The sequence below is a fragment of the Scardinius erythrophthalmus genome, assembly GCF_964197995.2.
Source record: "Scardinius erythrophthalmus genome assembly, chromosome: 4".
Classification (NCBI taxonomy): domain Eukaryota; kingdom Metazoa; phylum Chordata; class Actinopteri; order Cypriniformes; family Leuciscidae; genus Scardinius; species Scardinius erythrophthalmus.
Window position 1 is genome coordinate 873,918 of NC_138224.1, and position 27,937 is coordinate 901,854.

Below are 27,937 nucleotides of genomic sequence, written 5' to 3' on the forward strand. Positions count from 1 at the left end.
TGTGTCAGCTGTGTTGTGTTTACCTGTGTCAGCTGTGTTGTGTGTTTACCTGTGTCAGCTGTGTTGTGTGTTTGCCTGTGTCAGCTGTGTTGTGTGTTTGCCTGTGTCAGCTGTGTTGTGTGTTTACCTGTGTCAGCTGTGTTGTGTGTTTGCCTGTGTCAGCTGTGTTGTGTGTTTGCCTGTGTCAGCTGTGTTGTGTGTTTACCTGTGTCAGCTGTGTTGTGTGTTTGCCTGTGTCAGCTGTGTTGTGTTTACCTGTGTCAGCTGTGTTGTGTGTTTACCTGTGTCAGCTGTGTTGTGTGTTTGCCTGTGTCAGCTGTGTTGTGTGTTTGCCTGTGTCAGCTGTGTTGTGTGTTTACCTGTGTCAGCTGTGTTGTGTGTTTGCCTGTGTCAGCTGTGTTGTGTGTTTGCCTGTGTCAGCTGTGTTGTGTGTTTGCCTGTGTCAGCTGTGTTGTGTTTACCTGTGTCAGCTGTTGTGTGTTTGCCTGTGTCAGCTGTGTTGTGTGTTTGCCTGTGTCAGCTGTGTTGTGTGTTTGCCTGTGTCAGCTGTGTTGTGTGTTTGCCTGTGTCAGCTGTGTTGTGTGTTTGCCTGTGTCAGCTGTGTTGTGTGTTTGCCTGTGTCGGCTGTGTTGTGTGTTTGCCTGTGTCGGCTGTGTTGTGTGTTTCCCTGTGTCAGCTGTGTAGTGTGTTTGCCTGTGTCGGCTGTGTTGTGTGTTTGCCTGTGTCGGCTGTGTTGTGTGTTTGCCTGTGTCAGCTGTGTTGTGTGTTTACCTGTGTCAGCTGTGTTGTGTGTTTGCCTGTGTCAGCTGTGTTGTGTGTTTACCTGTGTCAGCTGTGTAGTGTGTTTGCCTGTGTCGGCTGTGTTGTGTGTTTGCCTGTGTCGGCTGTGTTGTGTGTTTGCCTGTGTCAGCTGTGTTGTGTGTTTACCTGTGTCAGCTGTGTAGTGTGTTTGCCTGTGTCGGCTGTGTTGTGTGTTTGCCTGTGTCAGCTGTGTTGTGTGTTTACCTGTGTCAGCTGTGTAGTGTGTTTGCCTGTGTCGGCTGTGTTGTGTGTTTGCCTGTGTCGGCTGTGTTGTGTGTTTGCCTGTGTCAGCTGTGTTGTGTGTTTGCCTGTGTCAGCTGTGTTGTCGATGCCTCGAGAGAAAAGAAAGTGCAGAGCACGAAAGCACCAAAGTGACTGAAGGATTGCCGTAAAGCAGTATCTCTGGTCGTACGATGTGTATGACGTCATTGACATTTTAAAAGACTTTTTAAAGAAAATAAGTGACTCTAAAAAACCCAACACCCAGCAATGTGTAATTTCTTTGCATTTCCTTTCGAATACAACATTCAAATTACTAGACAAAAAATGATATCCTGAGAAAAGTGGATTTTGAGGGGTATAGCGCCATAGACCTCCATTCATTCTGCACTCGTCCTGTGAGCGCCCTCATGTGGAGCCAGAGTGGAACTGCAACCAGTTCAGAAGCCGGAAGTTTACTGAGAGTGGAAGTTCTCCCCTTATTAGACATTCTTTGGTAGAACTAAAACTCACTCCTCATTCAAAGAATGCCAGACCTACAAACATCAGAGCAAGATTACAGAAATAATACGCAATGAAAACCAAGAGCAAAGTGTCTAGTCACTGCTCTTGACTTCATTGTTTCATGCCTTTAGTATTTGGACATTTTGAATAAAAATACCATTTTAGAGGCTGTTTTACTCTCATATCCCAGTCACAACAGGAAGTAGAAAAGCATGAAGCAACAGGAGAACATCAGAGCTTCACACAACTCCTGCTGACTCTCACATCAGTCCAGAAAACACTGCAATATCAACTGAGTCCTTCTACACCTTATAGTGTGACTATCAGAGGGCGATTCATTCACAGACCAAAAAGGTAATGCTACAACTAGCGATTGATTTGATATGTAGTAAGTCATTTGACAAGAGAAATTGACCTGCAGAAAGCATGTGTTTAACCACTCACCCATCATGACCCGACTCTTACTGGTGAATATAACCAGCAGTGCAATCATTAGCAGCGTTTCCATTACAGATTTGTGCAAAACTTTTGCGATATTTTCTAAATGTCGACTAAAAAACTTGCGAAATGACGGTGTTTCCATTAACCGATGTTATGCAACTAAAACTTATTTTTTCCTTGCGATAAGTCATTCCAAAAATCACGACAACTGATGTTGTTAGTGTTATGTATATCTCAGCCGCCGCGCTAGCCATTATTTTTAACGGAAGGAGACGTAGTCGTGTTGTCCAACATTAATGGCAGGGAAAGACCCTTATACTGGGAGCAGGAGTTTCTCCCTCATTTCTGCTTCAAAGTCTTGATCAATTGTGGCATTTCTTTCTTGCTTAAGGACATTATAAATACTCTTATATGAAGTGAGGTTTTGTTCCTGTTTGGCCTGTTTACTGATTAGCCTGAAATCATATCAAACGGGTCTGATGATGCAAGGACAGTGCAACTGGATTTAACATTTTTGAATGAGAAACCCTGATTCAGTGTTGAGGAACTGAAAGCACATGATCGGTGGATTAATACTTTTGGTTTAATGAACAGGAATCCACATTTTGTAAGACTGTCAGTTTACTGATAAACAATGAAAGCTGCAGCCAATTATCATCATGACTCTAACCAATCAGGGTTAATCAAATACTAGTGTACAAATCCACACTGTAACGTCTGTGAGTTTGACCATCATTTGTGTTTATTTGAGTTCAAATACAGTATCACACATCACCGAATGCATCATGATAAAAAAAGCGAAAGCGACTTGAAATGTGAATTTGCACAAATGAGATGTTAGCGTTAGACTTCTTATTAAAGTCAATGCAAAAACATGAATGGAAACTCATTTAAAAGACATTCAGTAAAATCAGTCCTAAAAAATGTACATTTTTAAAAAATCGAGAGAGGCACGTTTGATTGGCTACAGATCCCTGAGTGCGTAGTTAATTTCCTTTCCAAAAACAATCAAAGCACTAGAGGGGTGTCGGCCTCATTAGCATATCGATGGACCTTCGGACCTTTCAGCTTCTCGCTGAAACGACTAGGCTCCGCCCCTTTCCACCAATCAGCTGCTGGATAGATGTACCACATGACCACACCAGACGGGTTGACCGACACAACAAACTCTGTGCTGTCCTTCAGTTCTGGCAAAGGCTTCTCCCAAAACACATCAAACACCTGAGAGAGAGAGAGAGAGAGAGAGAGAGAGAGAAAGAGAGAGAAAGAGAGAGAGAGAGAGAGAGAGAGAGAGAGAGAGAGAGAGAGAGAGAGAGAGAGAAAGAGAGAGAGAGAGAATTAAACATTTCCATGTCATTGACCAGTTTATAAAAAGTAAATTCTATTTTAATACAAGATTTTAGTAAACCCTCAGTGTTAATTTTGACAGCAAATTTTGATTTAGTTTTAGTCATAGTCTTTTGACTAAAATGCCATTTAGTTTTAGTCATATTTTAGTCATCTGAATTGTTTTAGTTTTAGTCTAGTTTTAGTCGACGAAAATACAATAACATTTTAGTCGACTAAATCTACAGTATATTTAGTCGACTAAAATCGAATTTAAATTGTAATGCATTAATTTAGAATTTCTCTAAAATTTCCAAACCCATTATATAGCCTACTCCCAAAACACTATTAACCTGTTAATATGAATAATTTGTAAAGTTTGAACATGCAATACAGACACATTTTTAACTGCTGTGAAATACAAAAAACATCTTAAAATTAAATAAAACCACTTCTCCTAAAGAAATAGCCTAGTCTTTTTTTTCAATGCATGATATATGTAGTATTCATTCTTTATTCTTTCAAGCAGACATATTTATATAAATTAAATATAATTAATCCTTATTACAGCTTTTAAAGAGCAGTGAGTGCTTTTCTCTTTTTATTTTGTTGTTTGATTAAGTGCACAGACGGCATTATGTGTATTACGCACTGTCACTTTAAGAACGAGTGTGCAGATCCAATGGCACTGATGCACATGATCCGCTATTCTCACAACGGTACATTCTTTATTCTCACAACAACGGTACATTCTTTAAAGACATAACCGACTGTGTTTACGTGAATACTCTCCAAAACTGACATTTAGACAATGTTGTGTGTATTTTATCCATTCAGACGCGAAAGAGAGCTCAGTTCAGTCCTCGCGCGCTGTATAGCTGTGCAGGCACGCTTCGGGTCGGGTGTGTGTGTGTGTGTGTGTGTGTGTGTGTGTGTGTGTGTTCTCCCAGACGTTTACATTTTTTAACGATCTATAGACATGAATCAAGCGCATGCCAACTCCTGTCCGCGGGTAGATCAGCACGTCACAATTCAAATCTGCGCTTTACCACAAACGCATCAGTTATGACCATAGACAGTAAAAGAAATGGACACAGCGACCCCATTGGAACTCAATTGAGACAAGTGAAGCCCGTTTTCAGCGATTTCTTAGCACTTCCTTTCCTGACGCGCAGACTCAAACCGAGCAAAGCGTTACACGGACCACGTGAGCAACCCGTCTGTCTTCTAGTAGCTGTGCCAAGAGAAATCTGAATCATTCCCTTCCGAATCTTGCAGAGACGGAGAGTGTGATTAGGAGCTGTCCATGAGCTTGGAGCAGGAGAAACTTTTGCTAAGTATTCTGATTAATTATATTGTCATTTTGCCTCCACGTCTCCCCGATTGCCCGCGAGCTTCTCCTCCCGTCCATACGGTAATCTCTCTAGTGTGCGACAGAGAGTCGCGTGGTTATGACGCAATCGTTAGCCTACTTTTACAAAAACTGCTTCTACGGGGCCATAACATAAGCTACAAGGTAATGGAGCATTTTATACATTGTCGTGTTTCTTTAGAAATAAAAAATGGACAAATGGAGTCTTCAAACGCCTCAGATGTAAAGTTATTCGCTGTCAAAGTGACGCCAAAATGAATGGAAGTCAATGGGATTGCTAACGCAAGTGAAGTTCTGCTACAAGATGGCGGCACCCGGTCGACTTCAACTTCCGGTCGACTTCCTTCCCGCTTGGTTATGACTGGCGTGATTTTTTTTCCCAAACCACTTCAGCGGAAATCCCGCCCTGATTGCCCTACACCAATCACTGATCCCTAAACCTACCCGTCACAGATTGCCTACACCAAACACTGATCCCTAAACCTACCCGTCACTGTAACCTGAACCAATTAAATAGGCTGCAGGGCGGGATTTCCGCTGAAGTGGTTTGGGAAAAAAAATCACGCTTATGACTGGATCTCTTCCTCAATCGTCCCTCCCCAACATTTTTGTCTAGTTTTTATTCGTTGACGAAAATGTCAATACATTTTCGTCATAGTTGTCGTCATTTAAAACTGTTTTTTATTTAGTTTTCGTCTCGTTTTCGTCACTGAAAAAAATGTCGTTGACGAAAATAATGACGAAAATTATTCGTCAACGAAATTAACACTGTAAACCCTTTACCTTTTTTTATTAGTCGATTATGTTTTAAATATGGATATTTTTCTAAAATGAACGCATCGCTTCCCTTCAGAAGGACTTTATTAACCCCCGGCTTGTCTGTTTGTCAGCTTGTCTGTGTTTAAAGGCTCACCTCATACACTCCAGGTGTGTATCCCAGCGTCTTCAGAGTTGTCGAGTATCGATACGGCATATCTGTCCTCCTGCTGAAGAACACCAGAGCGCTGGCTCCTTTAGAGAGAGGTCGCAGGTACACCTCAATCCGGCTCTTCTCCTGACAGAAACACACAAGCATCGCTTTCAAACTGTGCCAACTGCTCTGTTTCTCATGCACTGCTCAGCTCTTGAGCTCAGGTCAAGATATCAGGTCAAAAATACACTCGTATGAGCTTTTGTCTCATGTTTATATCATATGATATAGTTAAGCAATATCACGAGTGCAAATGTGATACTGAAGTTAAAAAAGTTCATTTTCTGTTATATTTAAGACACAATATTGTCTGTTTTTGCTCAATATGTGCTCAATAAGTTCAATAAGCTCAAGTTTCGTTTCTGAATGAATCAGTGTATTGAACGAGTCAGTCGGGTAAACCAATGATTCAATGACTCATTCATAAAGAGAGCCACTTACTTCATTCCTGAATGAATCAGCGTAAAAAAAAAAATCATATTTTGTGGATAGTTTGCCTAAAAGTGAAAATTCAGCGTTTTTTTTACATTTACTCTCCTTCATGTCGTTTCAAACCTGTATAACTTTCCTTCTTTAGTGGAACAAAGATATATTTAAATACCAATTCAGATGCAGCTTCTGAAAAAAAACATGGCTAAGCATTTATGAGTAATAACTTCTATGTTGATTCTTATAAAATACGTCTCTCTAAAGCTATTTTCTAATGTCTACTTGATGCCATTCTCATTTAACAAAATAATGACTTTAAATCAACTTTTGAGGGTAATTTCTCAGCCGAAGTTCATGTGCGATTAATCAATAGGCATTTCATGTAATTAATTAGATAAAAAAAAAATGTAATCGCTTTACATCTATTTGTTCAATTTTACCCTTTTCACCTGTAGTGTCTTGGCTTAAAATATTATTAAATAAATAAATGTGATTATTAATTATAATAAATTATAACCATTAATAAAATAAAGTAATACAAATCTGTTTAAATAATAAATGCTACTATATTTAAATAAATAAATAAAAAATACAGTGCAGTGCAAAAATGAGCACCTTTATTAATATTTTAAATTAGCTATAATTTGTATATTTTTAGTGTTAGTTTTAGTTTAATTTGAGCAATTTGCTTGTCATTTTATTAGTTTTTTTTTAAAATATTGCTATTTTTTTTTATTTCATTTAGTTTAAGGTTTTCAACTAATATTTATATTTCATTTAATGTTTTTAATAGTCTTAGTTTTAGTCAATACCCTTGCATTTTTATAAATATTTTGAATTAGCTATTATTTTTATATTTTTAGTATTCATTTTAATTTAATTTGAGCAATTTGCTTTTGTCATTTAAGTTTTTTTAGGTTTATTTTTTTTATATATTTTAGTTTAATGTTTTCAACTAATATTTATATTTCATTTAACGTTATTAACAGTCTTACTTTTAGTCAATAGCCCAGCTAAGAGCCAAATGCAACAGTGAAACCCGATCCTGTAGATTACTGACCTTGAACAGGCGTCTGCCCTGGATGCCTAAGTGGTCCTGATTGATGCCGATGACGACTTTATTCTGCAGGATTGCGCGAGCGTCGCTGCTAATCGTACGCAGGTCGTTGGACATGAAGAGAGGAGCGGCCATGATCGCCCACAGCGCCATCTGAGCGCGCGATTGGTCCAGGCTGAGGCCGAAGTCTCCAATCAGCAACTGAGGATGATGCAAATGAGCATAAATCATTAGCATAAATCATGGTTTTCTGCGGCTGCATTTACAGTCTTAATGCACAGATCCGATCTTTTGACCATATGTGACCAGTCATTTTTTTTTAAATTAAGATTTATACATCATATGAAAGCTGAATAAATAAGCTTTCCATTGATGTATGGTTTGTTAAGACCCGTGTAAACGCAGCCAGTGATGATGAGCTCACCATGTCGGGGTCGTTCCACTGACCCGGTCCGGCCACGGGTTGCAGAACGTCCTGATTGTCAAAGAACCAGTCCACGATTCCCAGTACGCTATCCCACGAGTCCTGGATGTCAGCGTAGTTCCGCCACAGGTTACAGATCTGACCCAGCAGTGTGTAGTTCACCTGAAAACACCCATCGTTAGCGGTGTAACGATACTGATACTGATACCTCACGATACTGAACTCACAATACGATATTATCACGATACTGAACTCACGATAACTAGGGCTGAAACGATTAGTCGACATTGTCGACAACGTCGACAATAAAAAATTGTCGACAAATATCTTTGTTGTCGAGTAGTCGTTTGATCCCACGTGACCTAATGTAAGGGCCTGCAATATCGCGATTTGACCGCTACGGCGCTGTAGCGCTAGAGTGTAATGCAGCCGTTACAAATGCTATTGCGGTAGAAGAAAACACAGCGCGAATTATGACGGAGTGCAAACGAATCCGAACTAGCAAGGTGTGTAAAGTTTCACAAAACTATCGTATGCAATACATGCAAGGCGTAACTTGCTTTTCACGGGAGCACAACATGCATGTTAAAGCACTTAAAGAGGAAACACACCGGCACAAGACGAGCCAGTGAGAGGTGAATGTTCTCCAGCTGAAGCTAAATAACTAGCAGTAAATCTCTTTTTAGAGAATGCAATACTACTAATAGCAATAATATTAACAATAATAATATAATTACAGTAATGTGATGATTTATTTTTGCATAGAATAAAGCTTGATCGAGCTTAGGAGTCAGGGCTGTTTTTATTATTGTAGCTCTATTAGGTAACGTTATTACAGTATTATCCCTTGCCTGTATTTTGTTACATATTCATGAAGACTTACAAAAGGAGATGTTATGAAGAATATCATGTCAGTTATTTTTTTATACTGTAAATTAAAAGGTGAATGAGAATGTCTCTGTCAGCTCAGCTCAATTGTCATATCAATAAAAAAAAAAATTCTTATAATAATTGTTTGCAGTTTAAGTGTGTCTGTAATGCAGCTGATAATTTTTTTTGTTTATTTTTTTCTATTTAAAGTGAACAGAATATTTAACCAATGTTGCTTAGAGAGCATTTGTGTGTGATTTGAGTTGGACAGAAATCTGAAAACTTAAATAGAATGACCTGTTTAGTTGCTCAAAGTTCATTAAAACAACCATTTCAAAAGCTGAAGTGATTTTTTTATATATATATTATAGTTAGAATATGTATAACTCAGTGTTTTAGCTAATTGAAAAGGCTGAATAATCGTTCCAAAAGTACTGATTAGTCAGCGAAATAATCGATGAATAGTCGATTAATCGTTCTAATAATCGTTAGATTAGTCGATTATCAAAATAATCGTTTGTTGCAGCCCTAACGATAACATATTATTGCGATACTGAACTCACGATACAATACTGAACTCACGATACCATATTATCGCGATACTGAACTCACGATACAATACAGAACTCACGATACCATATTATTGCGATACTGAACTCACGATACGATACTGAACTCACAATACCATATTATCGCGATACTGAACTCACGATACGATACTGAACTCACGATACCATATTATCGCGATACTGAACTCACGATACAATACTGAACTCACGATACCATATTATTGCGATACTGAACTCACGATACGATACTGAACTCACGATACCATATTATCGCGATACTGAACTCACGATATGATACTGAACTCACGATACCATATTATTACAATATTGAACTCACGATACCATATTATTGCGATACTGAACTCACGATACCATATTATTGCTATATTGAACTCACGATACCATATTATTGCGATACTGAACTCACGATACCATATTATCAGGATACTGAACTCACGATACGATATTATCACGATACTGAACTCACGATACTGAACTCACGATACCATATCACGATACCATATCACGATACTGAACTCACGATACGATATTATCACGATACTGAACTCACGATACCATATTATCACGATACTGAACTCACAATACCATATTATCGCGATACTGAACTCACGAACCCATATTATCGCGATACTGAACTCACGATACAATATTATCGCGATACTGAACTCACGATACGATATTATCACGATACCGAACTCACGATACGATATTATCACGATACTGAACTCACGATGTGATATTATCGCGATACTGAACTCACGATACGATATTATCACGATACCGAACTCACGATACGATATTATTGCGATACTGAACTCACGATACAATACAGAACTCACGATACCATATTATCGCGATACTGAACTCACGATACGATACTGAACTCACGATACCATATTATCGCGATACTGAACTCACGATACGATACTGAACTCACGATACCATATTATCGCGATACTGAACTCACGATACAATACTGAACTCACGATACCATATTATCGCGATACTGAACTCACGATACAATACTGAACTCACGATACCATATTATCGCGATACTGAACTCACGATACAATACTGAACTCACGGTACCATATTATCGCGATACTGAACTCACGATACCATATTATTGCGATACTGAACTCACGATACAATACTGAACTCACGATACCATATTATCGCGATACTGAACTCACGATACAATACTGAACTCACGATTCCATATTATCGCGATACTGAACTCACGATACAATACTGAACTCACGATACCATATTATTGAGATACTGAACTCACGATACGATACTGAACTCAGGATACCATATTATCGCGATACTGAACTCACGATATGATACTGAACTCACGATACCATATTATTACTATATTGAACTCACGATACCATATTATTGCGATACTGAACTCACGATACCATATTATTGCGATATTGAACTCACAATACCATATTATTGCGATACTGAACTCACAATACCATATTATCAGGATACTGAACTCACGATACGATATTATCACGATACTGAACTCACGATACTGAACTCACGATACCATATCACGATACCATATCACGATACTGAACTCACGATACGATATTATCACGATACTGAACTCACGATACGATATTATCACGATACTGAACTCACGATACCATATTATCGCGATACTGAACTCACGAACCCATATTATCGCGATACTGAACTCACGATACAATATTATCGCGATACTGAACTCACGATACAATATTATCACGATACCGAACTCACGATACGATATTATCACGATACTGAACTCACGATGTGATATTATCGCGATACTGAACTCACGATACGATATTATCACGATACCGAACTCACGATACGATATTATTGCGATACTGAACTCACGATACAATACAGAACTCACGATACCATATTATCGCGATACTGAACTCACGATACGATACTGAACTCACGATACCATATTATCGCGATACTGAACTCACGATACGATACTGAACTCACGATACCATATTATCGCGATACTGAACTCACGATACAATACTGAACTCACGATACCATATTATCGCGATACTGAACTCACGATACAATACTGAACTCACGATACCATATTATCGCGATACTGAACTCACGATACAATACTGAACTCACGATACCATATTATCGCGATACTGAACTCACGATACCATATTATTGCGATACTGAACTCACGATACAATACTGAACTCACGATACCATATTATCGCGATACTGAACTCACGATACAATACTGAACTCACGATACCATATTATCGCGATACTGAACTCACGATACAATACTGAACTCACGATACCATATTATTGAGATACTGAACTCACGATACGATACTGAACTCAGGATACCATATTATCGCGATACTGAACTCACGATATGATACTGAACTCACGATACCATATTATTACTATATTGAACTCACGATACCATATTATTGCGATACTGAACTCACGATACCATATTATTGCGATATTGAACTCACAATACCATATTATTGCGATACTGAACTCACAATACCATATTATCAGGATACTGAACTCACGATACGATATTATCACGATACTGAACTCACGATACTGAACTCACGATACCATATCACGATACCATATCACGATACTGAACTCACGATACAATATTATCACGATACTGAACTCACGATACGATATTATCACGATACTGAACTCACGATACCATATTATCGCGATACTGAACTCACGAACCCATATTATCGCGATACTGAACTCACGATACAATATTATCGCGATACTGAACTCACGATACGATATTATCACGATACCGAACTCACGATACGATATTATCACGATACTGAACTCACGATGTGATATTATCGCGATACTGAACTTGCGATACTGAACTCACGATACGATATTATCACGATACCGAACTCACGATACGATATTATCACGATACTGAACTCACGATACGATATTATCACGATACTAGTTCAGTATCGCGATACTGAACTCACGATACGATATTATCGCGATACTGAACTCACGATGTGATATTATCACGATACTAGTTCAGTATCGCGATACTGAACTCACGATACGATATTATCGCGATACTGAACTCACGATACGATATTATCAAGATACTGAACTCACGATACGATATTATCACGATACTGAACTCACGATCCTGAACTCACGATCCTGAACTCACGATACGATACATATCAAGATACTGAACTCACGAACCCATATTATCGCGATACTGAACTCACGATACCATATTATCACGATACCATATTATCGCGATACTGAACTTACAATACCATATTATCACGATATTATCGCGATACTCCAACACATATGATAAAACGTTAAACAAAAAATGTGCTGTTGATTAAAATGCTAAATTTGATATTACATTGTGTGTGTAAATGAATAGTCTTGGACTTGGTGCTGGAAAACCAATGAACAATAGAGACACCAGAATAACAATATTCATGATTCTGAAGCTGAAAATACAGAATTATTGAAGATGAATATGTTTCACTGACTAGATATATTTATAATAATGTATAGGCCACTTTTACTGGTAACATCAGACATTTGGCATTATCAGGACCCACAAATATGCATTATTATACATCATATTCAACATTATATATAGTAGTTTAATGCAGTACTGACACTAAAAATTCTCTCACACAGTAATTTTTAGTTTGGGTGAACTATCCACGATATATATTGATGCATTTTTGTATTGCGATATATTGTGACACGATACACCCCTATTAATCATATATTACAATTCCATCGTGCTTCAGATTGGAGACACTACAGTAACTTTACTCACTTTAGGAGGGAGTCCGCCCTGGTAGGCGGGCCAACTGCAGGAGTAGCCAATGGGACGGCCCGTAGCGTTCAGGGCCTTTGACATCATCGGATAGCCTGTGTTTAAATATAATCAACAAAAGATAATGAGAACAGGATAATGTTTAGAATCAGCGATTCAGAGCGCGTATCAAACATACACTGTAAAGAATATGAGCGTAGTGTGTGTGACGTCATCTGTAAACTATCAGTATTGTAGAAAACTCGTTATAAATAAAGGTGATTTGACTCGACGTGATTTTAGCGAACGAGGCTTCGGAGAGTTTCGAAACTTCACTGGTTTCAATGAACCACTGTCTATGATTTTTTACCTGTTCTTGGATAAGTTTTATAAATCTTATTTAATGGCACATTTGTATAATTAATCTGTGCTCTGATTGGTTTGGCTGGATCAGTGTGTTGTGATTGGTCGAGCGCTTCGAGTGTGTTTGGGAAATGTCCCGCCCCTTACCATAACTGCTAGTTTAACACACTACTAACTAACTCAACCAGGCCCCGCCCCTTTATTCTGCGTATTAATTATTATAATGAGGAATATTGTGTTGGTTCCCTCACCTTGTTCCTGATAGCTGGAGTTTGAGTAACAGCCGTCCAGTTTGAGCATGTCGATTTCCCAGTCCGCAAACGTCTGGGCGTCTATCTGCACTTTATCCAGAGTTGTTCCCGGATATCCGCCACACGTGAATGTGCCCATGTCTCCATAAATGCCCAGCTTTAGCCCACGATCATGGATGTAACGCGCCAAACGAGGAATGCCATGTGGAAACCTGCAGATTGAGTCACAATAACGTGAGATGAGGAGCAGTGCTTCTGCTGTAGAGCTGCAGGACTCATCGCAACCTCCATGTAATCACAGTCAAAGGTGCAGTGTGTGATGTTTAGCGGCAACTAGTGGTGAGTTTGTGAATTGAATTGTGAATTGTGTGAGAGACGCCCTCTGGTGTTCAGATGGAGTGTGTGTGTGTGTGTGTGTGTGTGTGTGTGTGTGTGTGTGTGAGAGAGATGCCCTCTGGTGTTCAGATGGAGTGTGTGTGTGTGTGTGTGTGTGTGTGTGTGTGTGTGTGTGTGTGTGTGTGTGTGTGTGAGAGAGATGCCCTCTGGTGTTCAGATGGAGTGTGTGTGTGTGTGTGTGTGTGTGTGTGTGTGTGTGAGAGAGAGATGCCCTCTGGTGTTCAGATGGAGTGTGTGTGTGTGTGTGTGTGTGTGTGAGAGAGATGCCCTCTGGTGTTCAGATGGAGTGTGTGTGTGTGTGTGTGTGTGTGTGTGTGTGTGTGTGTGTGAGAGAGACTCTGATGTTCAGAGTGATATTCTCTATTCTGCTATCAGAAGGTCAGAGGTCAGAGGTCAGCACCGTTTGGGGTCGGCCTGCAGTCGGCCCTGACTGTCTCTGAGTTTGGAGGCCCAGCAGTCGTCGATGTTGATGTAGACGTAACCCAGCTCTCTCCAGCCGTCCTCCGACAGTCTGTCGGCCATGTCTGTGAACAACGACTCGCTGCAGGAGGAACACACACACACACACACACACACACACACACACACACACACACACACACACACACACACACACACACACACACACACACACACACACACCGTCAGCGCTGGGATTCTTCACGCATTCAGCGTTAGAGTGTGAATGTTAGATGGAAAACATAGACTTGAAGAACATTAGAAACGTTGCCTTCCTTGGCAATGAAATAAAATAATAATAAATAGTGTAATAAAAAATGCACTAAAATTAAAATGGAAAATATTAATACAAAAGCGAATTCAAAATATTAATACAAATTATAAAATACTTTTATTAATTAAAATAAAGATGAAATAAAAAATGGATAAATATTAGATAAGAAAACAAGGTAAACGAAAATTAGAAATGGTGCCTTGGCAATAAACTGAAATAATTTTAAATTAAAGCTAAAATTAAAATAAATATAACCTAAATAGTAATATTAAAAAAAAAAATTTTGTTGATGAAATAAAGCTGAAATGAATTAATTAAAAATAAATAAATTAAACCCAAATAGTAATACTAACTAAAAGAATGGACAAAAGCGCATACAATTATTAAAAATAAACAGAAAACAGAACATATAAATATTAATGAAAACTATAATAGTATATAAATAATACTAAAACTATGTGTGCTAATTAAATTAAATATAAAAATTTGATGAAAAACCAAAACTAATAGAACTCACAAAAGCAACATTTTCAACTTAAACTGAAATATGCAAATGAAAGGCTGATTCTGGATCAGTGAAATATGCAAATGAAAGGCTGATTCTGGATCAGTGAAATATGCAAATGAAAGGCTGATTCTGGATCAGTGAAATATGCGAATGAAAGGCCGGTTCTGGATCACCTGATGCAGTTCTGCGGGTCGTTGTCACAGTCGATGTCACAGCGGAAGCGTTCCCATGCCAACCAGCCCATGGGAGGGGTCCTCATCAGACCGTTGTCCAGAGCCAAGGTGGCCGAGCAGAACGCCAGAACCAGAGTCAGTGCTGACCACTGCATATCTGAAACACACCATACTAACACTCATTCTGAAGGCATGGCATTTAAATCAACTTGAGAAGAGTTGAGAAAAGAAAGTCTTCCTTGTATTCATTACTTCAATGAGCTCATTGTTTCTGCATTAACTGTGATTTTGTATATGTACATTTCTGAAATACAGTTTCCTCTGATAACAGATTTTGAAATTATGAAACGCCTTCAACTTCATAAGATATTAGTGTCATTATTTAGATCAAATCAGTTCAATGTCATATACAATACTATATAAAACTGTGATGTTACATTCAATTTTTCCAAATGTAGCAATTTTGTAAACCAATGTAACAATGAACATTATAATCGGAATTTTTGACACAAACACTGAATGATTACATTGTGTTTTAAACCAACACAAACACAACATTAATGTGGAATTAGACCATTTCAAATATATTTTGCACTACTAAAGCTTTATTTTAATGTCTGTTGTAAACATCATGAGAGAAACACCTGTCAGTGTCACATGACTCACATGATACACACGTGACTTTCACACACACAGGTTAAGTAAACATCCTTAAGAACCCTAACCTTAAAAAATCTTACTCACTCACTATATATATATATATCCTACTGGAACAAACAGCGATATCAATTTCATTTTCAATAATAACTCATCACAATAAATGAGCCCGTCATTTACATCCTGTTAGACACTTCCTGTTAGAAAGCACAACACGAATCTATATGTGCATCGCATACATTATAGCATATATAAATGAAGACTTGTTTAAATCTCCACATGCATTGATATTCTATAGAACTGCGTTGATCAGATGAATTAGAATAGAGTTAAAAACCTGAATGAAACTGATGCACGCGATTGATTATGGTTTCATCTCTCACCGGATCCGGATCCAGATCTTCTCTCACTCCGAATCAGATGTCACTGCTTTTCTGGGGTCTGATCGGTTCAGTTCTGCTGCTGTAAACAGCTCTCTCTCTCTCTCACAGACACACACTCTCACTCTCTCTCTCTCTGTGTGTGTGTGTGTGTGTGTGTATGATCCAGCCGGTCATGTGACCGCATCGTGTCATGTGACGCCGCATCAGCTGACCGATTGTTCATGAGGAAGTCCCACAGTCATTCATACAAAACATTTCGATTTTAAGCTAAATTGTTGTGATGTTACAAGTAAAATCAAATAAACTATTAGAGCCTGTAATATTATTAAAGTCCCCATGAAATCAAAATGGACAGTACCTATTTTTTATGGCATATTGCAATATTTTAGGCTATAATAAATATATGCACATCAGATTTCCTCGTAATCTTGAATCAAAATAACTTCCCCTCCTTCTTGCAGCGACATCTCTTTAGAGACGGTCTTATAGAGTAAATCCTCCATTCATTTTCTCTACAGGGAAATTGATTTTTAACAATGACTTATAAATCATTAAAGACAGCCTTACTGTGAGCAACGAGGCTGATAATCAATGTTTTTTGCTTCTGCTGAAAGCATCAGCCTACTTTATTTCAGCTTATTTTTTTTAAATAATAATGTTTAAGGGTGAAATTCCTGGTGAACACTACATTACCCATGATGCTGTGCAGAAAATTGCACCAATCAGAGTCGAAAAAAGCAACCAAGCAAAAATAGCTCTTTAGCTCCGCCCACTCCCATGAAATCGAGTCGATCTACCTATACGCTAAATGAGTAGTAGTTACATATTTCTCCATTTTTAATTAATCTTGCTGTTTGCAATGCTTCATGGGATTGTAGTTCTTTCCCTCACTAAAGCCTTTAAGCTACTCTCCCCGTAGCTGATTCTCTGATGAGATCCACCAATAGCAAACCACAACCATCAAATCAATTCCCCACGGACACAATCAAGCCCCGCCCACATTTGTTCTTGTTCCAGAAGCGTTTCACTCAGATACGGCACAATAACAGAGTAAAATCCAGTGCAACTTCCCTTTCATTCTGACTTTAAGCAACAGACAGTCCAGTTGATCTAGAATAACTTGATTTACAATTAAAAACGATAAACACTGAACACACACACACACAGGAAGGAAACGACACATTCTACACAGTATAATCTCTTTTTTTATTACAAGATGAGCTTGAACAGTTCTCCACCCGATGCTAATTTGCACATGGTTCTTTTCCAAAGGTCCCTGTAGATTAAACCCGGTCGGAGAAATCCTAGCGTTTGCTCAGCACACTATTATACAGTAGAGACTCGTCGTCAGGTAAAACACAAACGTCAGCACACAGAAACAGAAAATATGCTTGTAAAACAACAAAGGAGGTTTGTACCCAGACAGCAACACAGTGTCGATTCGGATCCGGGCCACATCTGGTACGTGTGGGTTCCACGCGTATTCAGATGTGAGCCAGATATGAGCCGGATGTGAACCAGATGTGGGCCGAATGTGAGCCGGATGAGAGTTAGATGTGGGTCAGATGTGAGCCGGATGTGAGCCGGATGTGAACCGGATGTGGGCCGGATGTGAACTGAATATGGGTCAGCACGATGTTGCTGTCTGGGATAGAGACGCTGCTTGCTCTCGGCTGGATGGACGTGCATATGTGTGTGTGGGGCGTCTAATGCGCGGCCGTCCTCTTTAACCTACATAGGCATCAGACACGGCAATATAAAGATTTACTACAAAATTTGTCTGTACAAAAACTGCTTTTCTCTTTTTTTCTCGTTATAAATCTCCGTTGAATGACAAACAAAGTCGAGTTGCCTGTGACAGACAGAATGGACGCTAGTAGAAAGTTTTCCTAGAAAAGTTGAAGTTTATCTAAATGACAGAACTTTGGTTTGAGTCGTTGATCATCATGACACCGAGTGTGAGTGCGGCTGCGTCCCAAATAGCGAGGAATTACTTTGCAACCGCTAAAATGAATGCGATCCGGATGTAGTGCATTTGCCATGTTGTCATTATCATTCATAAAGTGTCCATCAGATGCACACTTCAGAAGTAGTAGGTCGTGCTGGTACTTTTTTATGAGCACTGTAAATTCAGACATACTGACTGTGTTTCGCCTACTATATATAGTAGGGAAGTATGTGATTTAGGACGCAGCTCGCGACATACAACTGACGGACATTGTTTCATGGATTTTATTGGTGCCTTCAAGTAAGTATTCATGCTGCTTTTCTTTGCGCTCCAACGTCATTGGTCTTCCCTCGGGTTACTTTTTTTTTTACAAATTGAGTGTTCATCAGAGGGTCCAAGACCCCAGGACTTTTGTCGCACTTGAACTACGAATACACACAAATAAAATTAAAAGGATTCGTTTTGTGGTTGAAATTAAAAAAAGTAACAAATCCTTCTCTCGCGGCTCAATTTGCCCCCATTAGGAATGAATGGAATGTGAGGAATGCTTCAGTACACATAGAAAAACCTAAAAATGCTCAAAATTCAAACTAAAAATGCTAAAACTATACCAAAAAAATTATTTAGTTAATGTCTACATGTGTATCTGAATGCACACTGAAGAGAACTGACTTTAGGACCCAGCGTAACAGCTCATATAGAGCTGTAAGGCTCTATATAGAGTCATGAAATATCATGTTATATTATTGTAATTTTTTTCAACAAGAGACAAAGACACTCAATGTAAGATATTTTGAGCTGAATTAAGGGTTATGCATGAAATTGTGAGTGATTTTGAATTTAAGTTGGGGAATGGGAGTTATGAGGATTGTGCTTTTAAAGGTAAATAAAAATAAAGTAAAAAATCTCCAAAGAAATGTAATAAAAAAATTGAAAAAATGTTATCAAAATGAAATAAAATAAGCTTTCTGAAAAAAAAAAAAAAAAAAGAAGTATCATTTTAGGGCTTCGGGTCATTTTGACCCACAAGGGAAATATGTTACAAAGATATTATTGCGTAAGATAATTTTAATTCCATTAATTTCTGTGTTAAAAACATTCTGCCTTCCTGCTTTAGCGGCCTCTTGCTCGTCATTCTGTTGCACTGGTGCTAAAAAGATTCCTGTATTTGTCAGTGAGTAAAAAGGAAAGAAAGTAATTAAAAGCATTCATTTCGTTCACGCACATCAGATCATAATTAAGACTTTTGACATCTAACAATTCCTAACATTCCATGAACGTTCTCTCAAGGTTCTATTTTGAGTAACAAACATTCTAAAAACATTGCAGGAAGGTTTTTGTGTGACAAAACTAATAAGAACTTTCTCTAAAAGTTCATATTAATCTAATTAACGTCTAATAACTAGGGATGCACTGATATGAAAATTTTGGCCGATACCGATAATTCTTTATATTTGAAAGCCGATAACCAATATATTGGCAGATAAACTAAACCCAAATTTTTATATAATTTTTAAGAGCCTGATTACAAAAACAAAAGTCTCACCATTAAAAGCCTCGTCCCAAACACACAATTATAATAATGTTTTCATTATGATGTTATGTAGCCGATATGACAGACTTGCACTGAACCGTATTTTCCTTTTTGAAGGGATTCCAATCATATTTCCAGCAATTCAAATCCATCATGTTGAACAGTGCGCATCTGAAGAGTCTCAGCTGAAGGATATAATACATTATTTATCGGCTTTAATATATCGGCCAAATTTCCTTATCGTGCCGATAACGATAACAGTAAAAATGAACATATATCGGCCGATACCGATATGGCGGCCGATATATCGCGCATCCCTACTAATAACATCTCATAAACGTTCCGAGGAGGTTCTGGGAGTCTGTCGTCATCCGGCGCTCTTGAAGGCAGCATTTCTCTCACATCAAAACTGATCCGCTTAAAACATCTACTTCATTTCACAGCATCCTACACGTCTTTCACAGAGAAAACAGAGATAAGCGACACAGAATAAGAACAATGTAGCGCCGAAGGTCCAGCAGGACAGAGAGAGAGAGACGGTGTTTTTGGGCCGATAACCGAGTTTCTGAGACGCTCACGTATCCGGATTTCCACAGGAAACATCTTCGTGTCCGTCGTTTGGACGAGAGTTACAGGAGAATCCCGCAGGATCTCAGGCCATGGTCTCTTTCCCCGGGAGCCTCCTGTCGTTAAAGGTGTGCATGTTAATGACCTCTTCTGTTTTGACGATGGCGGGAGGTTGAGGTTTTTGTTTCCGCCGTCGCTGGCATTTCAGGGACACCCTGAGCTCCTCCACCATCGCACTGCAGAACGAGCGCTAGAGGAGAAATACAAGAACAGGAAAATACTCAAACAAACAAACACACACACAGGCGGACTAATTAAGACACACCCTGAGCGCTATAGAGAGACACCTGCTCAGGTCATGCAGGATTCATTATTATAGTTTTATTTTCAGTGAATAATGACTTACTAATTTTTGTGGGAACTATTCTTAAATTTCATTTAAGTAATTCTATTACTTTTAAAGGGATGTGTATTTAAACATTTGGGTCCTATCTCGCACCCAGCGCAATTGACTTTGTACAGCGACGCATGTATCATTCCTATTTCTCACACGCGCACAGCGGACTCTTCCCTCCACAGACGCACGTCGATAAATTAGGAAATGAACTTGCGCTCCCGAGGGCGGTTCAGCGAAAAGAGGAGGCGTGTTCCGGCGCAAACGTTCCCTGGTGCTATTTTGCAGTTTCAGAAAACAATTCCTCCACCTCGTCTAAAGTCAGTGGCGCGTTGCGCATGTTATTCAGATGCTGTTTTAAGGGCGCATGCTTGGCCATAATGTAGCGTGTGCACAACGCACACACACTTTGCTTCTCTCATCTACACAGACGCAGCAGTTTTCATTTTTAGAAAACCATACATTATTACAAGGGAAAATATTACCACACGAGGGAAATCATTGTGGTGTCCATGAAGATGTGAAAAATAGTCATAAATCTAGCTTACACATTAACCAAATCATTATACGCCTGTTTAACCGAAGCTAATCTGTGTGTGTTTCTCCATCCCCAATGTCACTTCTCTGTGTTTTACGGCCCTGACGAGAACGTCGGTCTCCTCGGCTGTGAACCGCTCCTGGCAAATCCGCCGTTATAATAGCAATCCGCCATGGAACAAGCGCGCCTGCTCTTAAAGGGAATGTGAGATGTCGCTCTGATTGGTTTATTTCACATTACGCCCAAACCACACCTATGAATAATGAAGCGACTTCAGACCAACACATTTTAGATTTGCATTCCGAGATCCGCCCACAAAGTTACTTGCGTTTCGAGCTTGATAAACGTTTCAGATCGTTAAAATAGGGCCCTTGTTGTGTTGTGTCACACTGAGTTTCATCGTTTGGCTAAACTTTAACTGTGTTATGAAGCACCTTCTGAATGTGAGCGTTCTGCCTGGACTTGTAGAGCACCTCCCCGACGGCCACGAACACGGACAGCACGAGCCCGGCGGCCAGGACGATGAAGATTCCCCCGATGTTCTGCACGCCGAGAGCGCTGGCCTCTTTACTCTCCTCCTCGGGACAGCCATTCCCTCGCCACCACTTCTCCTTCATCATGTGCAGCTTCCCCTCCTCCTGCAGCTGGAGGATCGCGATGGTGATGCGGTCTCGGTACGGGGAGCCTGAGGGACGAGGAGAACTTCACACCTCAGAGAGTGTGTGTGTGTGTGTGTGTGTGTGTGTGTGTGTGTGTGATGGTGATGCGGTCTCAGTACGGGGAGCCTGAGGGACGAGGAGAACGTCACACCTCAGAGAGTGTGTGTGTGTGTGTGTGTGTGTGTGTGTGTGTGTGTGTGTGTGTGTGATGGTGATGCGGTCTCGGTACGGGGAGCCTGCGGGACGAGGAGAACTTCACACCTCAGTGAGTGTGTCTGAGTGTGTGTGTGTGAGTGTGTGTGTGTGTGTGTGTGTGTGTGTGCGTGTGTGTTACCCATGGGTGTTCCCACGCCGTAGGCCTTGGAGTCGATGAGTCCTCCGACCTGCGTGAGGTTGCAGTTGCGCTGCGTGACGAACTCGATGGCCGTCGACTCCATCAGGAAAGCGTAATCCGACGTCAACACTCGATGGATTCCCTCCTCAACGCTCTTCACGATCACAGACTGACTTCGACTCTTCATGAACTCCCACATCTTATCGTACGTGGAGATCTTGGTTTTCTACCACAAAACACACACAGAGAACCTTACGTTATAGCAGTTAAAGGTGCAGTGTGTGATTTTTAACGCATCTAGTGGTGAGTTTGTGAACTGCACCCAACAGAAGTTACAGTGGCCGACAGGAAGTGATGTCATCGTCTGAGACAGCAGAGAGTAGCCAGTAAAACAATGAGGTTTCTTTACAAAGATAAATTATGATGTTTACTTTACTATTCAGTAAAACTATATGTTATTGTGAATATTATTGTGACTTGTTCATTATTGTGTCAGTGTTTTATTCGCTGACTTTAGCTAAAGCTTCTTTACACGTAGAACAACTTAGTGACGAAACGCATTTGTCCGTTCAGGGCCACCGTAGAAACATGTCGATGTAAGCGGACCCGCGGTGTGTGTGGAGAGAAATGCCTCATTCTAAGCTAGTAAACACACAGCGCTTCATTATGTACGGTCTTTATACACCACTGACAACACAGTTATGTTTATGATATTGCATTTCTGTCAACAGATCCTCCTAAATATTACACACTGCACCTTTAATACTCAGAAATACTATCCGTATAATGACTCTGTGTTCTGTAGAGCTGCTTTACAGATGAATTGAATGTTTCATAATTGAATTTTAAAAAACCCATTATAACTGTTCTAGTTTAAAGGTGCTGTATGTAACTTTTTCACTAAAGCATAAAAATACCATAATATGTTTGCAGATATTTAGGAAACATGCTAAGTTCACGCTCTCGTTCCTCTGATAAACACTTCTACAGTTATTTTACTTATTGTTTTACACATTCCGTGTTGTCAGTCGGTTTTTGTGTTCTGGTCTGTGTGACTCCGCCCACTCCCAGTTCAGCCAATAGTATTTCGACACCCGGGATGACAGGAAACACAGCGTATCGTAGCCATGGAAACGAGCAAACAAACTGAGTCAGAGATTGCAGATTCCACACAACCTAAAAAGCCTCGATGTCCATCTATAAATCTCTATGAACGAGAGCATATTAAAACGCGGATAAATCAACTCATCAACCAACAAGTGTGTAAGTCTCTCGTTCCTGTTGCGTGTTCTCAAACTATCATATAGTTTGGCATAATAGTTTGGCAATCATAACAATAATAGGCTAATGAACTCACTATTCAAGCAATCCGCCCCGAATTGGCGCTAATTTGAAAGCGAAACTAAAATGCGCGCGCGTGGATTGAATAGTGAGTTCATTAGCCTATTATTGTTATGATTGCCCGTGCGGACGCGCACACTTTACTTTTGCCTTTAAATTAGCGATTTAAAAACCTCCGTCGGTGACACCTGTATTACTGGTGTTGTCACACGCCGATCAACTGGTGGAAAATATCCTCACCGTCACATCCCTGGACTGCAGTACTTATCTCGACCACTAGCTGTCATTCTTACAGACTGCACCTTTAAATGAATGTGACTGTCCTCTTGCAGTACCTTAAAGAAGGTCATGGTGGCGCCGTCCTCCACCAGGCCGTACAGGATCTTGGTCTGCTTGGCCAGATCGTCCGCCGAGTCGATGGGCGACTCCATTCGCTCCACCGTCAGGAACGCCGCCAGATTCGCTGTGTACGAGGAGATGATGATCAGCGTGAAGAACCACCAGATCCCTCCCACGATCCTGGTGGAGAGAGCCTTCGGCATGAGCTCCGATCCTGAGGAGAGACCAGAGTGAGTGTGTGTGTGTGTGTGTGGGTGTGAGTGAGTGTGTGTGTGTGTGTGTGTGTGAGTGTTCACAGCTCACCTTGACGCATGAGAGCTCCGACACCAAACCAGAAGCTGTTGAGGAGAGTGAAGTTGTTCTCCACCACGTCTGAGTCGGGGTTACAGGGATGAGGATTATACCACTCGTACGGACTGAACCTGCGAGAACACACACTCACACGTTTACTGTCACCGCACACACACTCTAACACACCCACACACACTCACGCGTTTACTGTCACCGCACACACTCACACACACACTCACGCGTTTACTGTCACCGCACACACACACACACACACACACACACACATTTACAGTGACAGCACACACACATTAACACACTGACAGCAAACATTAATACTTAAGGCACTGCTCAGTTTTGAGCTTCTACAACAGAAAACATCAAACACACATTTAACTGTTTATTCTGTTGAACTTCTATTTTTTTTTGTTTCTGTAGATTTCAGATTTAAAGGCGGTGAGTCAGAATCTCCTTGCAGATCAGTCATGACCCGTCAGTCATGACGTCACCACTGAACACACTCATCAAACACTCGCATGTTCTGCTCAGACTCTCTTATATCAGCTGATAAACACAAACATTTACATTGTTTTCTGATCAACTCGTCTAGAGCCGCACAAACCTCTCAGGTCAACAGGTCAAATAAATCATGCATCTGATCCGAGAGTGTGTGTGTGTGTGTGTGTGTGTGTGTGTGTGTGTGTGTGTGTGTGTGTGTGTGTGTGTGTGAGTGCAGCTTCAGGAACATCTATATGTGGATCTGGAGAAACTCCTCTGTGTGTTCAGAGGTAAATCTGGGCTTTTCTAATCAATAAAGCAGTTGAAAAGTCAATATTGCAATTATAGAGCAGAGCAAACACGAGCGGAAACCTGATGACTCCAGTTCAACATCACATTATTCTGCACAAATGAAGCTCAAATCATCCAGAACTTACCCAGAATGCCTCACAAACACACTGTGCATATTCCAAACTAACTTAGGTGACAGTCGTGGCTTTTCATTGGTATCGTCTCGCCAGTAACACTAAACACCGACGCTGAGCGGAAGCATCCGGGTGTGCACACACACTTCTGGTGCTCTTCCAAAAACTGTACATTTGTTTTTCTTCAATGGAATCGTACGAAACTTGGTAAAGGTTTCGGCTCTTGCTGTGTGAACACACACATAACTCATGTTGATGATCTGAACAGGTTTAATGATCCTGTAAACAATATTCACACTTGAGCTCCTCGCGGCCAGAGATGATGAACGAGACGAATCTCCTCTAGTGGAAGCGTGAGGAACTGCAGCCGAACAACATCTCTCTGAAGATCATCTATCAGATATCAGACTCACATCTGGAACACGACTCGCTTACATTCATGGCTTTGACTTCTTGCAGTTTTAGAGTAAAACATGTTTTTGAAAACATATATTTCATATAAAAATTTAAAATTGTATTTTTGTGAATTTTTCATAACAATAAATGTCAAATTCTGTTAATTTTAATTTTAAAACTTTCTTCACTTCAGCAATAATCTGCCAAGTGTCGTGTTTATAAAGAGATCAAACTTCAGTCTGTCGCTCTAAAGCGTTCTAGATTTACCAGTTTGAGTTGGAAATGTAATTTTCAGGTCTATGCTCAAAAAGTGAATAAATGGATTATAAATACTGCGGAAATATAATTTAGTACCATAAAATCCCCTAAAAATACAAAATATTAAATAAAAAACATTATCAAACTAAAATATAGTACATTAATTTCATTGAGTCTTCAGGCGAAGAGCACCAGAGGGTTAAAGCGCATCAGCGATCGTTCATGATTCTGCTCCATAAACAGAGCTTGACTGATTGAGTCGTGAGACGCCTGTGAGATATGGCCATAAACCATAGAGAGATATTAACGGAGTAGAGAGACGGATGTTAAAGAGGATGGCGGTGGAAAGAGGTAATTATGGGATATCCAGAGGGTTTTACCTGAACATCTGAAGCTTGATCGCAGGAAACCGAGAACAAACACTTCAGCACAACATTATTATTTCACTCTGGTTTAAAGTAAACTTATACACTCACTGTAAATAATGTTGTGTGGGGCAATTATATTTATTCATTCAATTGTTTTTTTATTTAAAGGTGCATTAAGCAACTTTTCATGTTAAAAATACCCGTTTTTCTAACCCATACATGCTTAAACAATTGCCTGATGGGCTGAATGAGCCCTTCTCTGATCACTGCGATTGCCTCTATAATCCTGTACAGTAAAATAAATAAGAGGGATTCGGGCCGAATTTGAGACTGGGCGTGACGTCATGCGCGTTCAGTTGCAGTGTTGCAGTTTCATTTGTTGCCAGAGGGGGGCATAGTTCTGCAAAAACTCAGAGACTTGCGCAATGCACCTTTAATAACAACAACATTATTTACAGTCTATATTTTTATATTAAGTGGCAAGAAAAATAAAATGTATATAAAATATAAATATAAATATTATTTTTTTTTGCATAAATGTGCCTTATTTTAGTCATTATCTTTAGAGTGATTCTAGGTTGTTTTTTTTATTATATGCAATAATATTTATTTTATTTTATTTTTCTTGCCACTAAATATAAAAAATAAACTGTAAATAATGTTGTGTGGTGCAATTATATTTATTTATTTGCAAAAATGTGCCTTATTTTAGTGATCATCTTTAGAGTGATTCTAGTTTTTTATTTTTATTATATGCAATTATTTTTTTTATTTTTTTTGCCACTAAATGTAACAACATTGGCTGTAAATAATGTGGTGTGGAGCAATTATATGTATATTTTTTATTTATTTATTTCTGCCATGTAATATAAAAATATCGATTGCGAATAATATGGTTTGGGGCTATTATACAGATAACTTATATATTTTTGGTTTTCTTGTCAATTAATATAAAAATATAGACTCTAAATAATGTTGTGTGGTGCAATAATATTTATTTATTTTATTTTTTGTAAAAATATGCCATCATCATCTTTAGAGTGATTCTAGTTTTTATTTTATCATATGCAATTATATTTATTTTATTTTTGCCACTAAATATAACAATATTGGTTGTAAATAATGTGGTTTGATGCAATAATATTCAGCTATCGAAATCTCATGGGTTATTTTTAAGTTTTTCAATTACTTTGATTAAACTGCAGAGAATTTCAGACACGAATGTCCCCGTTTCCCGAGACTGAGGATGAATGAGGATGAAAACGGACGCGTGGTCACACACACACACACACACACACACACACACACACACACACACACACACACACACACACACGAGCGCGAGGGTCACATGTTACCTGGCTATGACAAACAGCACACAACTGACACCCAAGCAAGCCAGCAGAATATACATCCAGATATCAGGGGACAGAGGGTTGAGGAAGGAGAACACGCCGGGGTTGGTGCCGTTGGGTTTGCGGTAGAGAATGCTGATTCCCAGAGTCATGAAGGGTTTGGAGAAGTCAATCACCTTCTCTCGCACGTACGTGATGGTCAGCGGCGCCACGGCCAGGTCCGCTTTCTGTCAATCACCAACAGAACACACCAATGATGTCCTGCTCAACACTCTTTTAGCAGCAAAAATGACTAGCGCTCCAGAACCAACCAAAAGATTCAAATTAATCAACTCTGAATCAATTGTGAGAATCTCTTGAGCTGGAAAACCTTATTTGCTGTTC

The 27,937-nt window shown here is 39.5% G+C and overlaps 2 protein-coding genes across 3 annotated transcripts in view; both read right to left on the reverse strand.

The window, feature by feature from the left end:
• Window positions 1-2,669: 2,669 nt before the first annotated feature.
• naga (N-acetylgalactosaminidase, alpha) lies at window positions 2,670-16,770 on the reverse strand. Of its 2 annotated transcripts, none has more exons than XM_081363202.1 (9): window positions 16,312-16,524; window positions 15,272-15,428; window positions 14,258-14,398; window positions 13,462-13,673; window positions 12,869-12,963; window positions 7,544-7,705; window positions 7,123-7,320; window positions 5,577-5,717; window positions 2,670-3,186 (listed from the first exon to the last, which is right to left on the reverse strand). In XM_081363202.1, exons 2-9 carry the CDS (start codon window positions 15,424-15,426, stop codon window positions 2,974-2,976), a joined length of 1,317 nt encoding a protein of 438 aa, XP_081219328.1. In that variant the 5' UTR covers window positions 15,427-15,428; window positions 16,312-16,524; the 3' UTR covers window positions 2,670-2,973. The 2 variants fall into 2 exon arrangements, with proteins under 2 accessions (XP_081219328.1, XP_081219329.1); XM_081363203.1 differs by having other exon boundaries at window positions 2,687-3,186; window positions 16,266-16,770.
• A 3,675-nt stretch (window positions 16,771-20,445) lies between these two features.
• LOC308689237 (glutamate receptor ionotropic, kainate 2) overlaps window positions 20,446-27,937 on the reverse strand; it is a gene marked incomplete at both ends in the record, with an annotated part of 45,822 nt that continues 38,330 nt past the window's right edge. Inside the window, 6 exons of the mRNA XM_081362879.1 lie at window positions 20,446-20,610; window positions 21,727-21,977; window positions 22,286-22,511; window positions 23,962-24,179; window positions 24,269-24,387; window positions 27,557-27,780. Of these exons, the coding sequence (XP_081219005.1) occupies window positions 20,446-20,610; window positions 21,727-21,977; window positions 22,286-22,511; window positions 23,962-24,179; window positions 24,269-24,387; window positions 27,557-27,780 (1,203 nt within the window). The remainder of the gene's footprint in view (window positions 20,611-21,726; window positions 21,978-22,285; window positions 22,512-23,961; window positions 24,180-24,268; window positions 24,388-27,556; window positions 27,781-27,937) is intronic.